The 19,918-nt window shown below is 36.4% G+C and overlaps 1 protein-coding gene across 1 annotated transcript; it reads left to right on the top strand.

The window, feature by feature from the left end:
• Nucleotides 1–6,257: 6,257 nt before the first annotated feature.
• Nucleotides 6,258–18,181, top strand: LOC145773864 (gap junction delta-2 protein-like). The gene is made up of 7 exons (XM_082584986.1): nucleotides 6,258–6,293; nucleotides 7,535–7,669; nucleotides 10,436–10,615; nucleotides 11,790–11,851; nucleotides 12,919–13,087; nucleotides 17,139–17,321; nucleotides 17,738–18,181. The coding sequence occupies exons 1-7, from the start codon at nucleotides 6,258–6,260 to the stop codon at nucleotides 18,179–18,181; spliced, it is 1,209 nt and encodes a 402-aa protein (XP_082441112.1).
• The last annotated feature ends 1,737 nt before the right edge of the window (nucleotides 18,182–19,918 follow it).

Raw genomic sequence — 19,918 nt, 5'->3', positions numbered from 1 at the left:
CTGGTTCCGAAGCACAATGACTGCTTTTAAGACTCAATTCCATTGCCATGTGCCATAGCCTACCCATCAAGTGTAGGCTATTCGTATGAACTAAGTGTAGATCAAATCTGCAAAGAATTTGTTTTCAGCAATGCACAAAGATTTAAAGTTTCTGAGGTCTTCTGACTGTTCTGCTTATAATAGAAGCAGAGCGCACACAGTGTTTTGTTTGAGGTGTTCGTTCATAATGTTATTTCTTTATAGTTTTTTTGTGAGATTTTGGTACAAGGTATTAGCATTTTTGTTTAGTGTTATTTCTTACACGGCGCAAATAGTAGGCCTTCCTGTAGCATCGATCAAGATGTCTCCCTATTTTCAGTTGCTGTAAACGTTAATGCATTAATTTTAGTTTTTATTTTTTTCTGAGTTGAATGTAGGCCTAGACAGTGCTGTATTCGAGGGTATACGGCGGTATACGCAGTTAGTATTTTGCAGGTTGTGTGTTCTTTATCCTTTTGGCAAATCTGACAGTATACCCTGCGATTTTTTTACGAATAGGCTACAGCACTGAGCCTAGACCCTAGAATACTGTAGATGCTGAAACTTTTCCTTTCACTGTGTAGGATATGTTATGGCACAGTTTATCGTGTTGTAGCCTATTCATGTAGGCTAATTGTAAAAGAAGCTATAGATTATACCTTTGACCTAAACGCTTTTGACCTATTAAATCTAACCTTTTAGCGTCTGAAGTGCAAAATTTGAAGGACTTGAGTCAAGGAAGAATACAGAGAGGGATTTTTGCGTACGTCCCCTCTTCCAGTCAAAATTGTTTCAAAACCTCAAAAAATGTGGCAAATGTTAAAAATCTTTTGCTCGCGATTTTAGATTCGTTGAAACAGTTCTTCCATCGTGTTTAATCAATTTAAATCGAAAAATGTTTGATCGATTTAAATCTTGCTGAAAGGCAAAAATCTTCGAAACATGCCTCCTAAGGCGCTGTATAAGAAACTGAAGCTTTCAGTAATGCGAAAGGGGGTCTGGAGGGCGACCTCCTAGAAGTAGACTATGTATGATGCGATAATCCAATAAGCCTCCTGTCGATGTCAAAACATCGTTCCCACCCCTGCTTAAATTACAACTCCCCACTCTCAGAAAGTGTCCAGAGCCCCTGAGCTAATGTCATTTTCATACAACAAAGCTATGCCGTTTTAAGTATTTTGTTGTGGTCTGTAGCCTACATATCATCACCGGATATAAGTTAGGTTGCATAAGTTATCAACTTTACTATCAGAAATTAACACAGAACTTTGTAAAACACAGCTGAGTTAATGTTTAGGATAAAATTGATGTCTTGATTTCTATACCCAGGTCAAGTCTGGTTCGAGGCTAGTGATAGACAAGCGTAGAATATCACATAGGTGGGAGTCGCTCAGCTTTGATCTCAAGCGGTTTTTGTTCAAGTTCGTAAGCAAGAACGTTTACTCACACAAATATGTGAACCGAACAAGCTCAACATTTTCTTTGTAAACTTTCGCATTTCTGGAAATTTGTTTATCCAGCTGCTGGTGAAAAGGAACGAAAAAAGATGTTGCTGTTGGCTTCGAGGTCGCAGAGAAGCTCAGTTAGCTGCAGGTGAACTAAAACCTCACCAGGGTTCAAGCAAAAAGAAGTGAAAAGCAATAAGTCTTTTACATTGCGCCAAAATCTCGAAAGCGGTCGTTGATTTTTTAGCAAAAAAATAATGAATGCTCGACTGTATCACTCATCATTACTAGGCCTATAGCCTACTCTCCAGGCAATAATAGTTGATTTAGCAATTATGACTCAACAATGATTCTAACTTTTTTCGCCTCGCCTTTGTCTGTGAGAAAATATTGCCTTCATTAATTTAAAAAAACATGCAAGTTGAATTTGTATGATTTCTGCATCTGCGAGCCAAAAATAACACATTGTGCAACTCGTGCTGGCCATGCAAAAACGTATCGCTGGCCAGATTTGGCCCGCGGGCCGGACTTTGGACACCCCTGCTCTAAGTCATTGACACCATATGCAAAGGATTTGAAAAGTTAACTTTGGCCCAAAAAATATGAGATCCTCTGGCCTTTAAGTCAAAATACTTCTGAAAAAACAAGATAGGCCTACTATTTCACAAAAAAATCTTGAAAGAAAAAAACTAGTAAAATTACTGAGCTAAGAAGTAGGCTACGGTAGTTTTGGTCGTTTGTTTTAAAGCAGTTGTTCTAAATGCATTTAGTGCAAACGCAATGTATCAACAGTACCTACAACACGGTGTTTTTTTTCGGTATCACTACCATTCAAAGCAGACAATTCAAAGCCGACAATTCAAAGCCGATGATACAAAGACGAAATTTTAAGGCAGCAGGGATCTCTGAAAGACCTCTGTTCTTCAGAGATCCCTGGGTTAAGGTTCAGTTTAGGGTTAGGGTTATTGTCTTTATCGTAAATAAATTATCGGCTTTGAATTGACCGCTTTGAATTTACCGCTTTGAATTGACGCATAACCGTTTTTTTTTCAAGCTACCGACCCCTCAGGAAAGGTTTTGGGCCTTAAACTCATCCTGAACTGGAATAAAAAATAAAACTTCTGCCGTTCCTTCAACCCTACTGATCACGTGGTGGAAGGCAAAAATAGCCAAGTCTTTGATTGCAAAAGTTATACAAGAAAGACAATGTTGAAGTTTATTTAAAATCATAAATTATTAATTGATCATTTACTTTTGCGACTGAGGAAGAGTTTTCATAGGTTTGTATTTAAATTTTTGCCAAGCGTTGAAAAGATGGTAATGGAATGTAACGGCAACAAAACCAATGACAAGTAATGCTTCTCAACATTAAATCTGTGAAGTGCTGTGTTATTGAGGAGGAGGTTAATTTTTGAAATGTGCAATATGATCACCATTCGCTGGCTGAAGGGTTAAACTTGCAAAGAGACATGAAAGTCAATCCCATTTTTAATATTAATTATTCACTAAGCGTGAAAAACTAAATTAGATTTTTTAATCTTTCATGATGTTTTAGTGTAACCTCACGTTATATTGATGTAAAACAAACCTCAATTTGACGTTAACTCTGAAGCAAAAAGCTTCAGATAGAAACGGCTTTCGTTAACAACCGAAGTAAGGTCCAAGTATGTTACCAGCCGTAGATCTTTTGTAGAATCCTTCAAAGGTTAGTGAGAAGATAGCCATTAGAGTTGCACGGGGCTTGTTTGGTGTGGTTGAACACACTTTTATCTGCTGTTTCACTCCTTTGTGGTGTAGCCTGGTGCAGACACATAACGGCCTGCAGATTTTATAAGCAAAATTAACCTGTTGAAGTTGGAGTCTTTCCAAAAAAGAATTATTTACGGTTTTCATAAATGAGAAAAATGAGTTTAAAAGAGAAGTCCTCAAAACATGACAATGTGTAATTTATTGCATAGAATTAGGGCGATTGTGATGCAGAACCGGCTGAGACGTATTGGCGATGAAATTGCGTTTGCGAAACACTCATAACATCATCAGTTGGTTTACCCTAGGCCTAGACAGCAAGTTTATATTTTTTGTAAATTTTGTAGATTTTTAAACAGTTACACTAACTAGCAAAATTAATCTTTCTATTGGTTATGATTCTAAATTAAAAACAAAGAACATGAAGTCTATTTCATAATTATCCAATAAACAAATAATTATACACTTAAATTTTCGATTAAATTAAAGGTATTTTAAAAGACTTAAAATAATGTGCAGTAAATCTGTGCTTGGAAATTTAAAAGCACAATTGTTTCTTTCCCATCCATGATTATGGGATCACGTAGGCTACATACGCTGTGTAGTTGAATCATTGTTAGTTTGTCAAATGGTTGCAGAAAATTCAAAATCAAAGCTGCGTTTGAAAGTGAAACATGAAAGCAGGTTTATGTGTTAGATGTCACTGTCAGTCAGTCCTCTTTTGATATACTGTAGCCAGCGCCAGATTTAGCTCATGGGGGCCCGGGGCACTTTTAGATCGGGGGGCCCCCGTGCAAAAAAAATTCGCGAAAAATCACCTCTACGTCTACAGTAGCACTAATCCAGCATTGCACTGCACAGCATTTTGCAGAAACTTCAAAGGCTGAAGGAGAAATATAATAACACAAAAAACATTTTTTCTACGTCGGGGGGCCCGGGGCACCTGCACCCTCTGCTTCCCCCACCCCCCTAAATCCGGGCCTGACTGTAGCATGCGATAGATAACTGAATCCTTTTGCTTAAAAATTTTAAATTGGATAGTTTTGATTGTTATTGCTTTTCTTTTGTTGGTAGGCTAACCACTTTGTTTTGTCTTTTCCATACTATCATTTAAATTATTCATCGTACGCTAAATTATCCTTTATGGGAGCACCATAACGTGGATAACTGCTTGTTTTTTTTTGGTGCCTCTCCGGCGGAGAGGCAAGTCTCCGGTGTAGCTTTAACATGAGCAAACATAATATGTTAGCCTATGTTTTCTGTTAATGCACATTAAAATGGATGTGGAGCATAGGCCTACTGAAAATAAAGTTGACTGATTGGATAGAGAATTTACAAGCAATAATCGCAGTTGAATAGAACATACCAGATTGAATCTTTATGGAAAGATACTAAATCTAAATCGATAAAAAGCGTGCATGCAGTATGTTAGCACTTGTATTAAGTGCAAAGAAAAGGAAGTGCACTTTGTTATTTGAATATTGATCGCTAAATATATCTCACTGTTAACGAAAGATGCGGTCTATCCGGCAATTCCCTCTGGTTTTATTCGTTTAGTTTTTTGTCAGGCTATTAGAAGTGCCTTTAAAATGACAAGTAGAATTAGTCGACGAAAGTCTGTGGTAAGATTACAAAGACTTGGAATTGATTTTTCCTTAATTGAGCGAAATACATGGTAGCGTCCTCTGCCCATAGTCTACAAATCCAAATCACTGCAACAGTACATCAGCTTTTTTAATAATGTTTTAAGCAAGAAGTTTTTCAGTTGTTCGGCTGCTTTATGTCGCAGTCTTGAACTTCCAGAAGTCAAGTTGACAACCGATTTTCGAAAAGGAAAGTTAGTGTTTTCCATTTATAAAACTGTGAATGCAGTGAGAAGATAGAAAATTGCTTTTGTCAAATCAAAATGTAATTTTATTCTGCAAAGAGCGGCTCGAAATAAAACAAAACTAAATGTTTCAGTTTTCTTTGTTCAATAGATTCCTCCAGCATGCTTTTCAGTGTCCTGTAATCTGCTTGATTATGTCAAAATATTTCATTTTTTGTTCTCCTTTTGTTGGTTTGCCTTGCACCATCTCAGTCATTTGCTAATAAGTTAGTTCTTGCAATGTTTCCGAAGTGTCGTAGTTTTCTGTAGTCGATGCTGTTAATTAAACTTCAATCGTTATTTATTTGTTTGGTGACGAATTCACTTCTTCTCTGAGAAACTTAATGAAACAAACCAAAGCAGACGAATGTATTCGTGCAATTCAGACACTTTGGAAGATAAATATTTGTAGAATTTTTTAAACTTTATTTTTATGTAAATCAGTAAATTATGTTAAAATCAAGTTATGTTTTTTATTTCGATCTATAAAGTTATACTACGTATAAGACTGGATTGTCTCTGCAACTATACATCGTCAGGTCAAACCAAACAAAAAAAGTGTACTATTAGTATCCACCATATAAAGTGAGTGGAAAACTCTAATTGAATGTTAATCGGGAGGTCATGCAATCTGCCTCGGATTTAACCTAGTAAAGAAACAGATTTAAAGATGAAGAGAAGATCCAAGGAGAAGAGACTAAACTACATAAATTAAACGTTATTTTACATAAACACACAACATATTCTACTGTGGCCTAAGTGATGAATCTCCACTGTAGTAAACCAATCAAAAAAAAAAAACTTAAAAGTATCGTTGAAAAGTTTTGTCTTTAGAACTATTAACGGGTTTTCAAGACGTTACATTGTAATATGACGTCACACGCCATAAATTAAGAGGAACTTCGTTATGGGCTAAAAACTTTTCACATTTATGCAATTCCGAGACCTTTCCAAGATGCAAGTTTATGCTTGTGCGAGCAACATTGTCGAAAGAGTGCAGAGGCCATTGTTTTTTTAGCTCTTATAGCAGCCTAAGACCAACTGTATGTTTGCTTGCTGTTAAGATAAACCTACAGTCGACCTACTAAGTGTATTTAGTCTATTGCTTTAGTGGAGAGTGAGAAGACAAAAATAAAGATCTCAAATCGTTCAAGCCCATACAAGGAAACACATCCATAATAATGTCTTGGCATTTTCTCGAGCGTTGGCTGCAGAAGGTAAGCAACAGCAACAAAATTGTGACAAATTTTATAGAAAAGCTTTTTAAAGATAAATAGGTTCTCAAGTCACAAGTAAGTTTCATCATTTCATTCAGCTCCGAAAATCAGCTTTAACCTGTTGAGGTCATCCAATCGATTTTAAAACGTTTGTCCTATCCTGATTATTTTTCAAAGATTGGTGAATGTACCGTATTGCCTTTTGTCCTTTCCGACAGCTGTCGGCGAAATATGGCCGTTTTACGTATGTATAAATGTTCTAAGACTCCGAATTTGTTTGAGATTTATGTGCAAATATCGACTTTCTGCACAAAATCAGTGTTTGTTTACGCATCACTTTTAAGACGCTAAGCTGTGTCCGGTTAAAGTTGTTTAGTCACTCATGATCAACAAGTTTTAGTATAAAATATAATTCAGTTTGACAACAGACATGCCTTAGAAGTTAAGAAGCAATCTTTAAACCTGTGAGTATGTTCGGATTCAAACTAATTTAGATCAAAAAAGATAAAGTTTTAGATTTGGCTTGTTGCGGATCCAGATCCATTTTATTCCGGACAGATTTCTCCAGCATCATGTATGTCATGCCACGTGTATTTGTTTGTCCACAAAGCCTTAACAACCTGAAGAACCACGAACTAGAGGATGACTTAAAAACAAACTTGATAACGTTCATCAGAAATTTCATAAATTTCCGAAGACCCCGCAGTCTCAGACACAGCACTGCTGCAAGCTTTCGTTTTGTCCGCGATTTGCCTTCAACTGGGTATCTTTCATAAAATCTCGAGAATAGAATAGCCGTGTTTATGAGAAGGAACCCCAATTTCTAAATCATAAATTCTGATAGTTCAACTGGGGCGCAATAAATATATATTAGAGCTTAGGTTCCACAAATGGGAAAACGTCACACGGAGGTATATATATCTCCGTAGCCATACCCAGTGTACCAAATGCACTAGGGATACCAAAAGGCCGGAACGGTGTGCACTGTATTCAGCCTTCCACAGCAAAGATAGGCCTACTGACATTTTATGAACTTATCATTCTAATGCAAGATTTACACCAATACACACCAGCAAGTGTGTAATAACTCTTCCTGGCGTTTGTAGCAAAGTGTGATGCTATATTTTCAAACTTTTTCAAGTTTAAGCTGCTGATCAATACGAAAATTTGATAGATTCTTTGCAGTATTGGTACCGTACTTTGGAAATTCAAATGGTAACGTTTAGTTTACATTTTTGCAGGTAAATCAACATTCAACTTTGATTGGAAAGTTCTGGATAACTTTTTTGATTGTGTTTCGGATTGTAGTCGTTTCGAGTGTTGGAGATCGTGTGTACTCAGATGAACAAAGCGAGTTTAAATGCAATACCATGCAGGCAAGTTAACCTGGCAATCGGTAAAAATCCATACGGAAAATATTCCGGCTACTGGAAAACATTCATTATAGAAAAAATCCCGATTGGAAAATATCTACCCGGAAAATATACACTAGAAAATATCCATTCAGAAAATATCTCCTTTCTCAAAAAATAAGGCTGTTTTCGGTATGGATATATTCCGTATGCAGTTTTAGTTTTTTACCTACATTCCGTTAAACTATGAGTTTGATTTATGAATGTTTAATTTCTGTTCTACTTGTACGTCCATTCATCTGTTAAAGGACGTCTAGTTTTGCCAAGTTTGTGAGCGATAACACACACGTACTCGAGAATGCAAGAAGGCTACTCGTAACCTGTATGCAGGGGCGCCGGAACGATTTTTGACTGGGGGGGCAAGATTACGAAAAAAGGGCACTTTTGTTTACTAAAAGGCCAATTTTTTTTCAAGTTTTAAGATAAAATATAGCGATAATGATAATCCGGTATACAAAGAAGGGCGCCATGCTATGTTATGATGATGTAACCTACTGTCAAGCCTTAAAGCAGCCTGCGGCCATGGCCGCTAAGTTGTGCTTGAATAAACCGCCGGTGCTACCTCCTCAATCGGCCAAGCTTGGCCGCCGGTCTCTTCTAGCCAATTATTTAATTTCGCAATAGAATGATCGTGGATTAACTGAAGAGTGATGCAAAATTAGGTCAGCGAGTCATAATCGCCACTGTTGCATTGTGCGGGGAATATTATTTTGTTATTGATGGAATATATCCATCTGCGATCACCAGCGCTGTAAGTCTTGTTTGTAATTCCCGACGTTTATTTTAACAAAGTCTTAATCCGAAGTGCTAATTTACATCGGCTGGCAATATTGTCGTTTTTATGTCGAGTCGATGTTGTCGGACATTGAGTCGTTGTTGAAAAGAAGAACTAGGTTAGTTGACATTTGAGGGGAAAACATTTTTTTATCATATTTTGCAAAAATCATGTTTCTTTTAGTAATGTCATTCACATCATTGAAATACTTATTTTATTACCTTGCCGTCATCGTCAACACATGTTGAACGTTGTTTTTCGTTGCTAAAAAGAATTCTAGGGGAGTGGCGAACTTCTATAAAATCAGCCACATTGGAGACACTCGTGCGAGTGTCGTTTGAATAGTACTGGATTACAATCCCGATAAAGCAGTTATTGCGTGGTGCAACGATTCTATTGTAGGACGTCGCCCAGGCCCAGACTTCAACAACGCTAAGTGATCATTTTAGCATTGTTGCAAGTTTAATTCTATTTTCTTGTGCTATCGTTATTTTTATTTTGTATTTTGGCTTCCAAGCACGCAGATTTGGCCGCCGAGAAGGAGCTCCCGGTAAGCCACGATGGCTGCCGAAAAAAAAACGAGTTTTAAGGCCTGTAGGCTACTGTGTTGCAAAATTTTGTGCCGTAAATATTATTTTGAGGCAAAAATGAAAGATTTTAATTAAGCTAAAAGCGAATAACAGAAATTATTATATTGCAAAATGTGCAGTAGCTTACATAACTTTAAAAGGGCACCATTGCCCCCCCTGCCCCTCCATCTGCAGAAAATTTGAGGGCAGGGGGGCATTCGCCCCCCCTGCCCCCCCGCTTCCGGCGCCCCTGCCTGTATGATGGATTGCTGGAACTGTATGGTTTTCACATAGCCTGTATTGAAGATGTCCAAAATAAGTTTCGTTGGTGGAAACAAAACATATAAAAATTGAACATTGCTTCGTCTCCAAAAGGAAATGAAACTTGTTTTTTTCGAAATGAAATAAAACGAAACAAAAACAAAAAAAGCTTTGTTCAGAACAAAATATTCAAGAGTTTTCTTTCAAAGTAAATTCGCTTTCAACAGCTTTAATCTGCATTAAATGGCGAACTGCCTTGATTGACTCAACACAGGTCTACTTGGCAATAAGCCTCTTATGTTATTTGAGGCGTTTTTATTGTAAAGCCGTCTGTTCACTGTATGTTTCCCTTTTATGGTAGAATAAATGTGAGCTTGCAAGCGTTGGTACAAGTAAGCTTTCAAAACCAAAACAATTAAGAAATTCACTGTGCATTTGGTCACAGCAGCATGTCTTCTGAGGGTTGAGATTGATTTGTCGTTAACCTCAACAGCTGTTGCAGATGAGTGATAACCAGAAAAAAACAATCATTTTAGCATATTGTTGAACTGCCTCTGTTGCAAAGTCGTTTTTCACACAGCACGCACATTTAAATTTTAATAATGCAGCAAAGTCAAGAAAATATTTGAATTGAAATGATGAAGTTTCAGTAAAAGCATTACGGTTTTAAAAATATTTTACTATCATGATAGAATCGACTTCAGCGCGAAAGATGGCTACAAATTTGTTTATAAGTTAAAGAAACGTTTTTGAAATATGAACAAACCTGAATGTGTGCCTGCTCATCCTCGTTATTTGTAGGAAAATTAAGTCATCTCCACGTGACGGCTATTACGTGACGCTATCGTCACGTGACATGACGGTAGCCTGTGATTGCATAGGATATTTGCTAAAGAGCTAAAAGCGGTAAGAAGGTTGGAAATAGGCCTAAAACAGTTCAACATTTATTAAAGAAAAAAAACGATCTTTTGTTTTATTGCGGCTTGAGTTTGTTTTTGTTTCGTTTCGAATGAAGTTCCTTGGCAAAATATTTTGTTTCGAAGCTCCTTCATCAAGAGATGATGATGCTGTTTCTGAGAATTTGGGATAGATTGTTGAAGCTAAAAATTTATGTTTTTCGTTTAGGTTGGCTGTTCAAATGTTTGTTTCAACAAGTTCTCTCCAATATCTCACATTCGCTTTTGGTCATTTCAAATCATTATAGTCACCGCTCCGTCTATCGTCTTTATAGTTTATTCAGCGCACGAGATAAAGAGAAAGCCACCAATGACAGGAACTTCACTTCAAAACCAAATGGAATCACCTGTAAGTGAACCTAGTCTGACCTGTCTTTAGCGTTTTTTTTTTTTAGAACAACGCTCAGAGCTCAAGGGTGATACCCCGGGGGTTACACCACGGCCCACTAGAACACTGTTCTAGTAGATCGTGGTTACACGTTGCAGGTTTGATATTTTTTGCTCCATGCAAAACAGAATTTGTTACCTGGTTAATCATTAGTGTTGTTCTAATGTAAGTTGAAGTTTAGGTGGAATAGATGGCTACTGAAAGCTTTTTTTAAACTGCGTGGTTTACAAGTAGCCTATATGAGACGCTAATGAGCCTGATGAGAAAATATGCACCAAAAATATCCTAATAAACATTAATTATTATAATACTTATAATAGACTGCTACTGATCAATCCATTAATATTTAAACCGATCGATATACGTCAATTAATAAAGTAAGCTGTCTACATTGGAAATAATTTAAAATTATGCTGTCCTGTCCTTGATTGCAACTCTTGGGATTGTAAAGACAGAGAATAAAATTTTTTATTAATTTTTCTACAAGATGTAGATATCGCCAAACGACTTGCTGACTTGAATGAAAAATGCTGAACAACCTAACTGTAAGACTATACAAGTTATATAGCAATAACAATTTAATGGGCTGCAGTGCTATGCACCACGCCTAAGGCCAAGACAGACAAAAGGCCTCGGTGGATTTTTTTGACCCTTGTACCATTTATGATCATAAAACAAAAGCATGTTTTCAATTTATAATTATGTTTTCATGATCTCCTCGACAGTGGATTAATTTCTTCCAATATGGTCCTAGTTTGAAATATCTTACTTCACCAATCTGTCGATTACTATTGGCGATTTATGATCAATTTCATTGTAATTTCAGTTTTTATTGCATATACAGTATTGTTTTTCGTTGTGATAGTCAAAACACTGAACTGAGGCTACTAAAAAACAGATTTTATACATGCAAAAGCCAATGAGATTGCTACACTTTCTTTTAATTAATTGGCGAATTTCTTTAAATTATTGTGCTGCAATCTTGCAACATTATAACGATGATAAATTTACATCTCATTAGTTACTATGGCAGAACTGACTGAATGAATCGCCATGATAATTTTAAAATGGTATCTCAGTCTAGAAATTGACACAATTAACAATGTATATTGTACGTTGTTTTTTTGTTGTTTAGAACAAGAAAAATGGTGACAGAGAAGCGATTTTGAACAAAGAGGATACTATTAAACAAAAAAGGTAACATAATGAAGTCCCTAACTAAATACCAACCCTGGAAAAGTAAAAGGATAGCCAACAGAATTGTAAATTTAAAGAAATGTTTAAGTTTCGCTTGGCCAGAGCTGGAAATTTTGCTTTCCTTACAATAGCCTATTTTTATTGTAGCTATAGATAGGCAACCGCTACAGGATAACGTTGGTTGGTTAAAGATTTTAGATTAAGGCAAGAAAGCCAATCTTTGTAGGCCTATCTACCTTAAGGCATGTTAAGCGTTTTGCCAAGGACCCAGTCTTGTGCTTTCGACAGAGAACTTAACTACTTTACTACCGAGATAAATTGAAATTCTGGATTTTGTTTTTCATATTACTTTGTTTCATGTTTTATCTCGTCAAAAACTGCAACATTATTGTTAGTCATGCAAGGCCAGGTTAATAGGTTTTATTTGCCTTTCTTGCTCTTTTGTCTGATGAGCAAAACGTGTCATGATGTGTTCTTCTCACGGCCATCAACACTCTGGATAACACACCACTGCCGATCTTCATAGCAGTTGTCTGCTATTCATACAAATCTTTAAAATACACTGTATTTGATTTTACCATTTTTCTTTTTTTTTCAACCTTGAATTTGTTTGAAAGTGTTGCCATCAATAATTTGCCATCGTATCAAATTATTAATTAACGTATCTCGGCGTCAAATCAATACAGTATTAACGTTCTCTTTTTGTCGCTCTTCCTTTTTCTAAACCTCTATTACGTTGACATGCATTGTGTTTGCTCTGATGTTCAGATATAAAAACAATTGCTGGACTGAATTGATGTCGAATCAACACCCCTTCGAGCTCAGCTTAGGGGCTCTCATCACTAGCCTAACTCTCAACCTAATTGATCATCACCATAAATGTATTTTCATTTTTAGTACCGTAGGGTAACTTTCTATCATTTTTCATGTTCTTGCTTAACAACTTGCACACTTAAGTGACTGATTCATGTAGGTAGGCTCCTTATTGTGCAACAATTAAAGAGGCTTTGAACTCTTGCCTGTTTATTCATCATTGGTTGCCTAACTTGATATTTTACTTTCTTCAGATCAGATATAGTTGGGCTTACGTCAGCCTCTGATGGCATTGAACAACAAAAAACAGTCCTTCAAGAGTTGTTCGGGGATGATAAGTCGGCCTATGTGCAGCATTATATTTTGTATGCACTGTCAGTGATTATGAGAATTGGCTTAGAAATCTTGTTTGCGTACTTGCAGGTAAGCTATAGTAAAATACCGTACTCTATTATACAGTAGCCTACACTGCGTTATATATTATAAACAACTGTTCTCAATACAAGGAGACTATTTGCTTGAAGCTTTTTAGACAAACACATTACTTAGACATTAGACAAACTTTTTATGCATTACCATATAACCATTAGGCCTAACATGCATTATTGCTCAAAGACCAAACGACTACCAAATAGTAATGTTTAAAGCAAAATAAACAGAAGAAGCATTATTTTGTTTCATTTTTGAAGTAGACTAATGAAAACTAATATAATTTCCTAGTGCATAATCAATACATGCATGCACTCTTGCCTAATTTCTGTAAGTAGCCTACTCACAATCATAGCATCTTTTCACAAATTAGGACTTGGATTAATCACAAATTAGGATTTTCAGGATTTTCACAAATTAGGACTTAACTTGGATCTAACTCAAACAAAAATTAAGTCTTAAAAATTGCCCACCTAGTTTCAAACTAGGGGGCAAAAAAGGGCTAGGGAGGCAAGCAAAGGGACTAGGTGGGCAATTGCCCACCCAGTTTATATGTGGAAAAATGCTATGCTGTTGCAATGCTACCACAGGCTCTACAGCAAATTCAGAAAAAGCACAAGATTTAAAAAAAAGCACAAGATTTGGATACAAAAGCACAAGATTGAAAAATTGAACCTTTTGCGACCCACTTTGTGCCAATTTGAAGAAAAACATCTCTGAAATCAACAGCTTAGAAGAGAAGATACATGCTACTAATCACTGTTCTCTTTCGATTCGTGGTTTTTAATTAATATCACAAATCTTACAAAAGGTTACATATCAAACAGTTTTGTCTTCTTGTATCCAACTTTTAAAGTCAGGATCATTCAATCATTGACGATTAAAAAGCTTCCCGTTCATTTTAACGTGCTGGTAAATCTAATCGACTATTGTAGTTAGTAGTATCTTTTTCCTCCTGGACGCATTAATGCCGAAAAATAAAAAGATTGATGATTGTTCATAGGCCTACCACTTTTTCTTTTTGGGACTTGGTGAATGATTGTCATTATTCGATGCTGATGTACTCTTTTTGTTGCTTTTGTTATCTTGCAACACAACCTCTGAGTCTGATGACGAGCGCATACCGTACTCTCTTCAGATCAAGTTTTTAGCTAATCTTGTCAAGCTTGATAACTCAATGTGTAAAATTGGTAACTATATGCCTAAGTACCAGAAACCTTTTAGCTCCAGTCCTTAATTCTCTACCAAACTCAAACCATGGTAATTGGTAACAACGATTAATTTGACTTTGATCAAAAACACAAGATTTAGCCAAAAATCGATCGGAAAGAACAAGAGCACAAGATCAATAGTAAAAACACAAGATCTTGTGCTAAAACACAAGCTGTGGCACCACTGCCTACTCGTGTGCACTAAGACTAAGTAAAATGCATTGCAATTATTCACATTGAGCTAGTCGAGATAAAAGCAATAGGCCTATTTTTAGTTATCACTTCAAATAAGCGTTTGCAAAAATAATAATCAGAAAAATCAAAGAATAGCTTTATGAAAATAGGTTTCTACGACACCATTGCCAGCCACGCTGTTACGTGCGGGCGCGGCCCGCGGAAGGTATTAGCGTACAAGTAGGCCTAAAGCCCAAAATACTTTTCTTGAGGAGTTAAGAGCATGAATGTCTGCAAAATATTGTGAATCAACAATTCTTGCCAAGCTGATAAGCACAGCAAGTGACAGTTGTCTAAATTAATCAAAGAAAGACGGTTTTATAGACTCTCACCAAAAGGATGAAAAACCAGCTCATTGCTTTTTTAAAGGGAACACTGTTCATGAGTTACGATAGAAACGTTTTTTCGGTGATTTCCACAAGCGTTTGTTTCATGGTGCCTGGTTTCTTTCTCCTGTTATTGGAGCCTATTTTTCGCTGATATGTTTGCAGGTCACTATTGTTGCCTGTATTGCGATGTGTCAAACGTTTCCTTGTTTACTGAATCTGTTAATTGCAAGATATCTTTTGTGAAGCGAAGTGGCAACACCAATCTTGCTTAGCTATGAATATTCTGATGAAACCGCTCGCCTCGTTATAAGTGCGCACTGCGCAAGACAAGTGGCCTCGTTCATTAGGCATTGTTAAAGAAGTCAAAAGTGCTGTATTAAAGGAGCTTGGCCTGGCAGTAGCGTTGTTCAACTAACTGTGTTGCTGCGGCATTCTAAGATAAATATTAATAACATGTAACGCTGGATACTGGGTACGAAATGCGTTCTTTTCTAGCATAAGAGTCAACCTACCTAAAATTTTATTAGTGTGGCCCGCCACAGCTTTCCATGTACTAAAGTGGCACGCATGCAAAAAAGGTTGGTGACCCCTGGGCTATAGAGTATAGACTACTACTTGAAATTAAAATGTTACAATCGGTAGTTTGAGCCGTTTCTTTCTTGGTTACATTTCTTAAAGAAGAAAGCATTTCTCATTTACGATATTTCGTCTCACACTTTTCACGAAAAGATAATCTACTTTCTTAACTAAACTGGTGTGAGATTTTTGTTGAGTTAACTTTTCTTTTCAGTTTGGTTTATGTTTCGCAAAAAGTCAGTTCAGTAAAATTATTTTATTAGTTATTTTAATATAAAAAAAAATGCAAATTTTTAGGACTTTTTCCCAAGTAGGCTACATTTAATCTTCAGGTCCAAACGGCAAAAAACGTAGGTTACTTGTAACCTAGTCTATATGCTGGGTCAAAATTATATTTGCTTCAAGCTATCTAGTGCTCATTTGTTTTCGTAGCATTCCTCCGACTAATAACAGAAATCAATAACTTATTAAGATTTGTAATCGCTGCAAGGCATGGTGAGTTTTGAATGAAAAGGCTTTTAAGAATTAATAAACTCACTGAAGGTTAAACCCTGCATACAGGCCTGGATTAACCATTGTGCTAGGGTGTGCTAAAGCACAGGGGCCCCGCAGACAGAGGGCCCCACTTTTCCTAAAAATGAAATAAATAAAATAGAATAACAAATTTTGAATAACAAATAACAATAATTTACAAAAGAGTTGCTAAGAATTTCTCGTTTTTAATTGATCTTCATGCATCAAAGGAACAGATTTTACAGAGTGTCATGAATTTAGCGAAAGAATTTCCTACTGATGTTGATCTCTGTCTTGTTGATGAACTTTTGAATTTCTACCTGTATTTTAAAAAGGCTTATGGAAATAAAGCAAGTTTTAGTCATGAAAACATGTACCAGATAATAAAGAATGACAAAGTTGAAGCTGCTTTCCCTAATGTAGAAACAATTCTTAGATTGTTTCTTTGTATGATGGTCACTAACTGTTCTGGAGAAAGATCATTCTCTAAGCTGAAAAGAATCAAAAACGTACTTCGGTCTACAATGAAACAAGAGCGGTTGGCTAATCTGAGCCTTCTCAGCATAGAGTGTGATAAACTGCGACTTCTCAATTTTGCTGCTATCCTTACAGACTTTGCAGCAAAGAAAGCCAGAAAAAAGTCGTTCGACTGAATTTCATGTTAGTTTTCTAAATCCTATTGGTAGTTAGTAGTGAATGGAAGAGCAGTTTAGAATAGAAATTCAGAATAACCTTTCATTGCAATTTGCAGTGTAGTGTGCAGTACTAACAGTGGTCCCTTGCTACAATGTTTTCCCTTGCACGGTTTCGTTGATTTAGTGTGTGTGATGTTGCATCCATTATAACGTAAACATTGTTGACTTAATTTGCACATGCTTATTTAATCATCGATCACGTGCTATTTCAAAGTTATCTAACTTACCTAAGCAAGGCTCGGTTTCCTCTGCAAGCGAAACCAGCTTACTTCCATTACGCTCCACGTAAGCTGGTAAAGGCCCCCATAAAATTCATTAGCAGTTTAGCACAGGGGCCCCGTTTGACCTTAATCCGGGCCTGCCTGCATAGATAATGATAAACTGTGATTTTCCGTCGACCTAAATCGTCAGACTGAGTGACCTGTAGAGTAGGCTATATGCCAGTATCTTTAAGATTTACCATTTTAATAAATCTCAATGTTTTCAGTATGACCTTTTTGGATTTAAAGTGCATGAATTGTACCAGTGCAGTTCGGATCCTTGCCCAAATGTGGTGGATTGCTTTGTGTCCAGACCAATGGAGAAGACAATATTTATTTGGTTCATGTTCTGCATTGCCATTATTTCGTTACTGCTCAATGTAGCAGAATTGTATTATCTGTTTTGGCAGGTAATGTGAAATCATTGGGTTTGAAGCTTATTTTTCGTCTTCTATTTTCAGTAGAATCAAAAATGTTTTGACATGAAAATTTTCTATATCTAGCTTCAAGTTTGTCAATAGTTTAGTGTAGCAGATAAAGTTGTCTTCCTGTACAAACAGGGGCGGATTCAGCGAGTAGCCTTAGTGAACACAATTATGTATAGGTTAGGTCTATATTAATCCGACCATGCAAATAGGCCTACACCATGAATAAAGTTACTTTCCTGTGTTTTAGTGCAAGTAGCCTAATTGAGTTATTTCTTCCTTGTTAGGCCTACATCTTTTTGGTTTGGCGTTATTTAAATGCAATCACGTTTTAAATCCTGCAATTAGCCTACACTCTCTTTTACAATTTAGTTTATTTTTATAATTCCTGGTGATTACAGTTTTGCTTCCGCCGGATGAAGTTAGAGAGGAAACGAAGGAGGTTGGAAAGGAGGAAGATTTCAGAGGCCATGAAGTCCATGGATGTTGCTAATCTGGAGATTAATGATAACAAAGCACTTGATGTTTCAGCAACATCTTTAGTGTGTGGAAAAGGATCAAGCAAAGAGGACACAGGAGGATCATGTCCAACATCACTTGCGGTCGAAGGAAATCCGTTGGGAATATTATTTAATTTGAATGATGCAGGGTTTCCATTACAAAAATTAGAAACCCCAACTTTCAAGTATAAGAATTGTAAGGAAGACTTTTCTAGTTTTACAAAACATTCAAGAAGTCATGATTTTCTTGCTTCTACTTTGGAAAATGTTGTACCCATAGAAAAACCATACGTGGTCCGTTTACGATCGGAAAAGTCCATAGAAGACTTCAGCGGTTATGTTTGAAAACGCATAAATAGGCTTTAACTATGACCTGCTACAAATTTGAAAAGGCTTCTTTTTTTATATTCAACTGCACAGTTTAAAACAAAAAATCTTCGTTTTGTCGCAAAACTTCTTGTCTTGATTTTAGTTTTATTTCATTTCACGGTTTTTAAGGTATCATTTCGTTTAGTTTTTTGATAAGGGCAAATTCCTTTCATTGTTCACTCGAAATGCACGAGAATCCCTTAGCGCAGAAAACACATTAGGCCTATAGCGTAAGATGGGTTGGCTTGAAATTATGTTCTTTAAAAAATAAATAAGTTTTCAGGTATGGTCTACAATCCAGATCTTGTGTAGTCTACGAAAATATTTCGAAGCAGAGCATCGTTTCATTTCAAGCAAAAAAAATCTTTCGAGCAGCCTCAATAACAGCACAATGAAAGTGCAAATGTAATAGCCTTATACGAAAACGTATGAGAACTACAGCTGTATAAAACACTGTGAGCTGCGAATTGCGTAAAAAGATTCCATAGGTTAGAACTTACAAGTACTCTAAGAGTAATCATGTCAATCAATTATTCAATTTTAGTGAAATTGGGAACTTGGTTTGTTCTTAAGTCTGCTGGTTTAAAGTAGGGATAGCAGAAGTAGTATCCTACTTTTGCTGCAGTAGTATCACAAACATTCAGAGTATTTACTTGTTTAAATATTTTGTTATTGACAAAGAAGTAAAAACGACTCATTAGGAGACCTATTTTGCAGTTAGTAATCATCACTAATTTGTATGGACGCATACAAGATCAAACATTAATTTATTTTAGCCATATTAACAAATTGTTAAGGCGTAAAAATTTTAAATCAATGAAGAACAAACAAGAAATGAAAATCATTTTTAATTCGTAAAATAAAGTGTGTACAAACATCTTCCGGCGTGTTTTTTTTTTTGTAATGGAGGTGTGGAAATATGTTCTGTTTTTTAATGTTCTCTTGTGCATAAATAGGGCCTCAGGGGTTTGAACCTCATTAAGCTAGACACTTTTCAAAAATTTGTGTCAAGTCTAACTTCTTTCCAGTATTAGCCTATCCACGTTTTTCTTTTCGGTTTGTTTTTGAGTTTTGTGGCAGTGTTTTAGCTAAATAGCCTACGTGTACAGTAGCCTACCTCGCTACCCAATCACCAACTGTTTAAATCCTACAACATTTTCCCACCTTTTCCGTTCATTGACGTGCTAGTATACTGCAAATCGCAGACCACTATTTTTTTCGTTCCAGGAACGTTGACTACAAAAAATAAAATTTGATACAACCGTCACTCCTAGAAAAGATGGCGCTAGGGGGAAACGAGAGCTTTTCATTAGAAAGTAAATTTGTATCCTGCTCAGACTCGATCAAAAGTCGGTTTCAGAGACAAAATTTAAGAAAGCCAAAACGGCCATCAAAAATACCCGCAGTGTATAAACGTGTGAAATTCACGAATTAACCGATGGAGCAAATTAAACAATCAAGGAAGAACTCGGCCACCCCCACCAGCGGGGACAAAATCGAATTGGGTAATTAAAAAAAAAAAACGGAAGCCTAGACCAATGGCAAAAATTTAAATGTAGTTTCATAGCCACAATCATTTGGCCATTGGTCATACGGTATCAAAGTGAATTTTAAACCTGAGGAAATTTCTAAAACTTCGGTGACACGTCGATCTTTTCTCATGACTTCGATCAGTTTTTAGGTTATGTCTGAGAAAGTGCACAAGGACAAGTC

This window comes from Aplidium turbinatum, chromosome 7 (genome assembly GCF_918807975.1).
Source record: "Aplidium turbinatum chromosome 7, kaAplTurb1.1, whole genome shotgun sequence".
NCBI lineage: Eukaryota > Metazoa > Chordata > Ascidiacea > Aplousobranchia > Polyclinidae > Aplidium > Aplidium turbinatum.
This window is presented reverse-complemented; position numbering and strand designations above follow the sequence as displayed.

Bases quoted from the DNA above. Each gene is read 5' to 3' on its own strand.
- LOC145773864 (XM_082584986.1), top strand. From the start codon at position 6,258: ATGTCTTGGCATTTTCTCGAGCGTTGGCTGCAGAAG. The intron at 10,616-11,789 runs GTAAGTGAACCT...TTTGTTGTTTAG, and splicing joins AAAACCAAATGGAATCACCT to AACAAGAAAAATGGTGACAG. The intron at 11,852-12,918 runs GTAACATAATGA...TACTTTCTTCAG, and splicing joins GATACTATTAAACAAAAAAG to ATCAGATATAGTTGGGCTTA.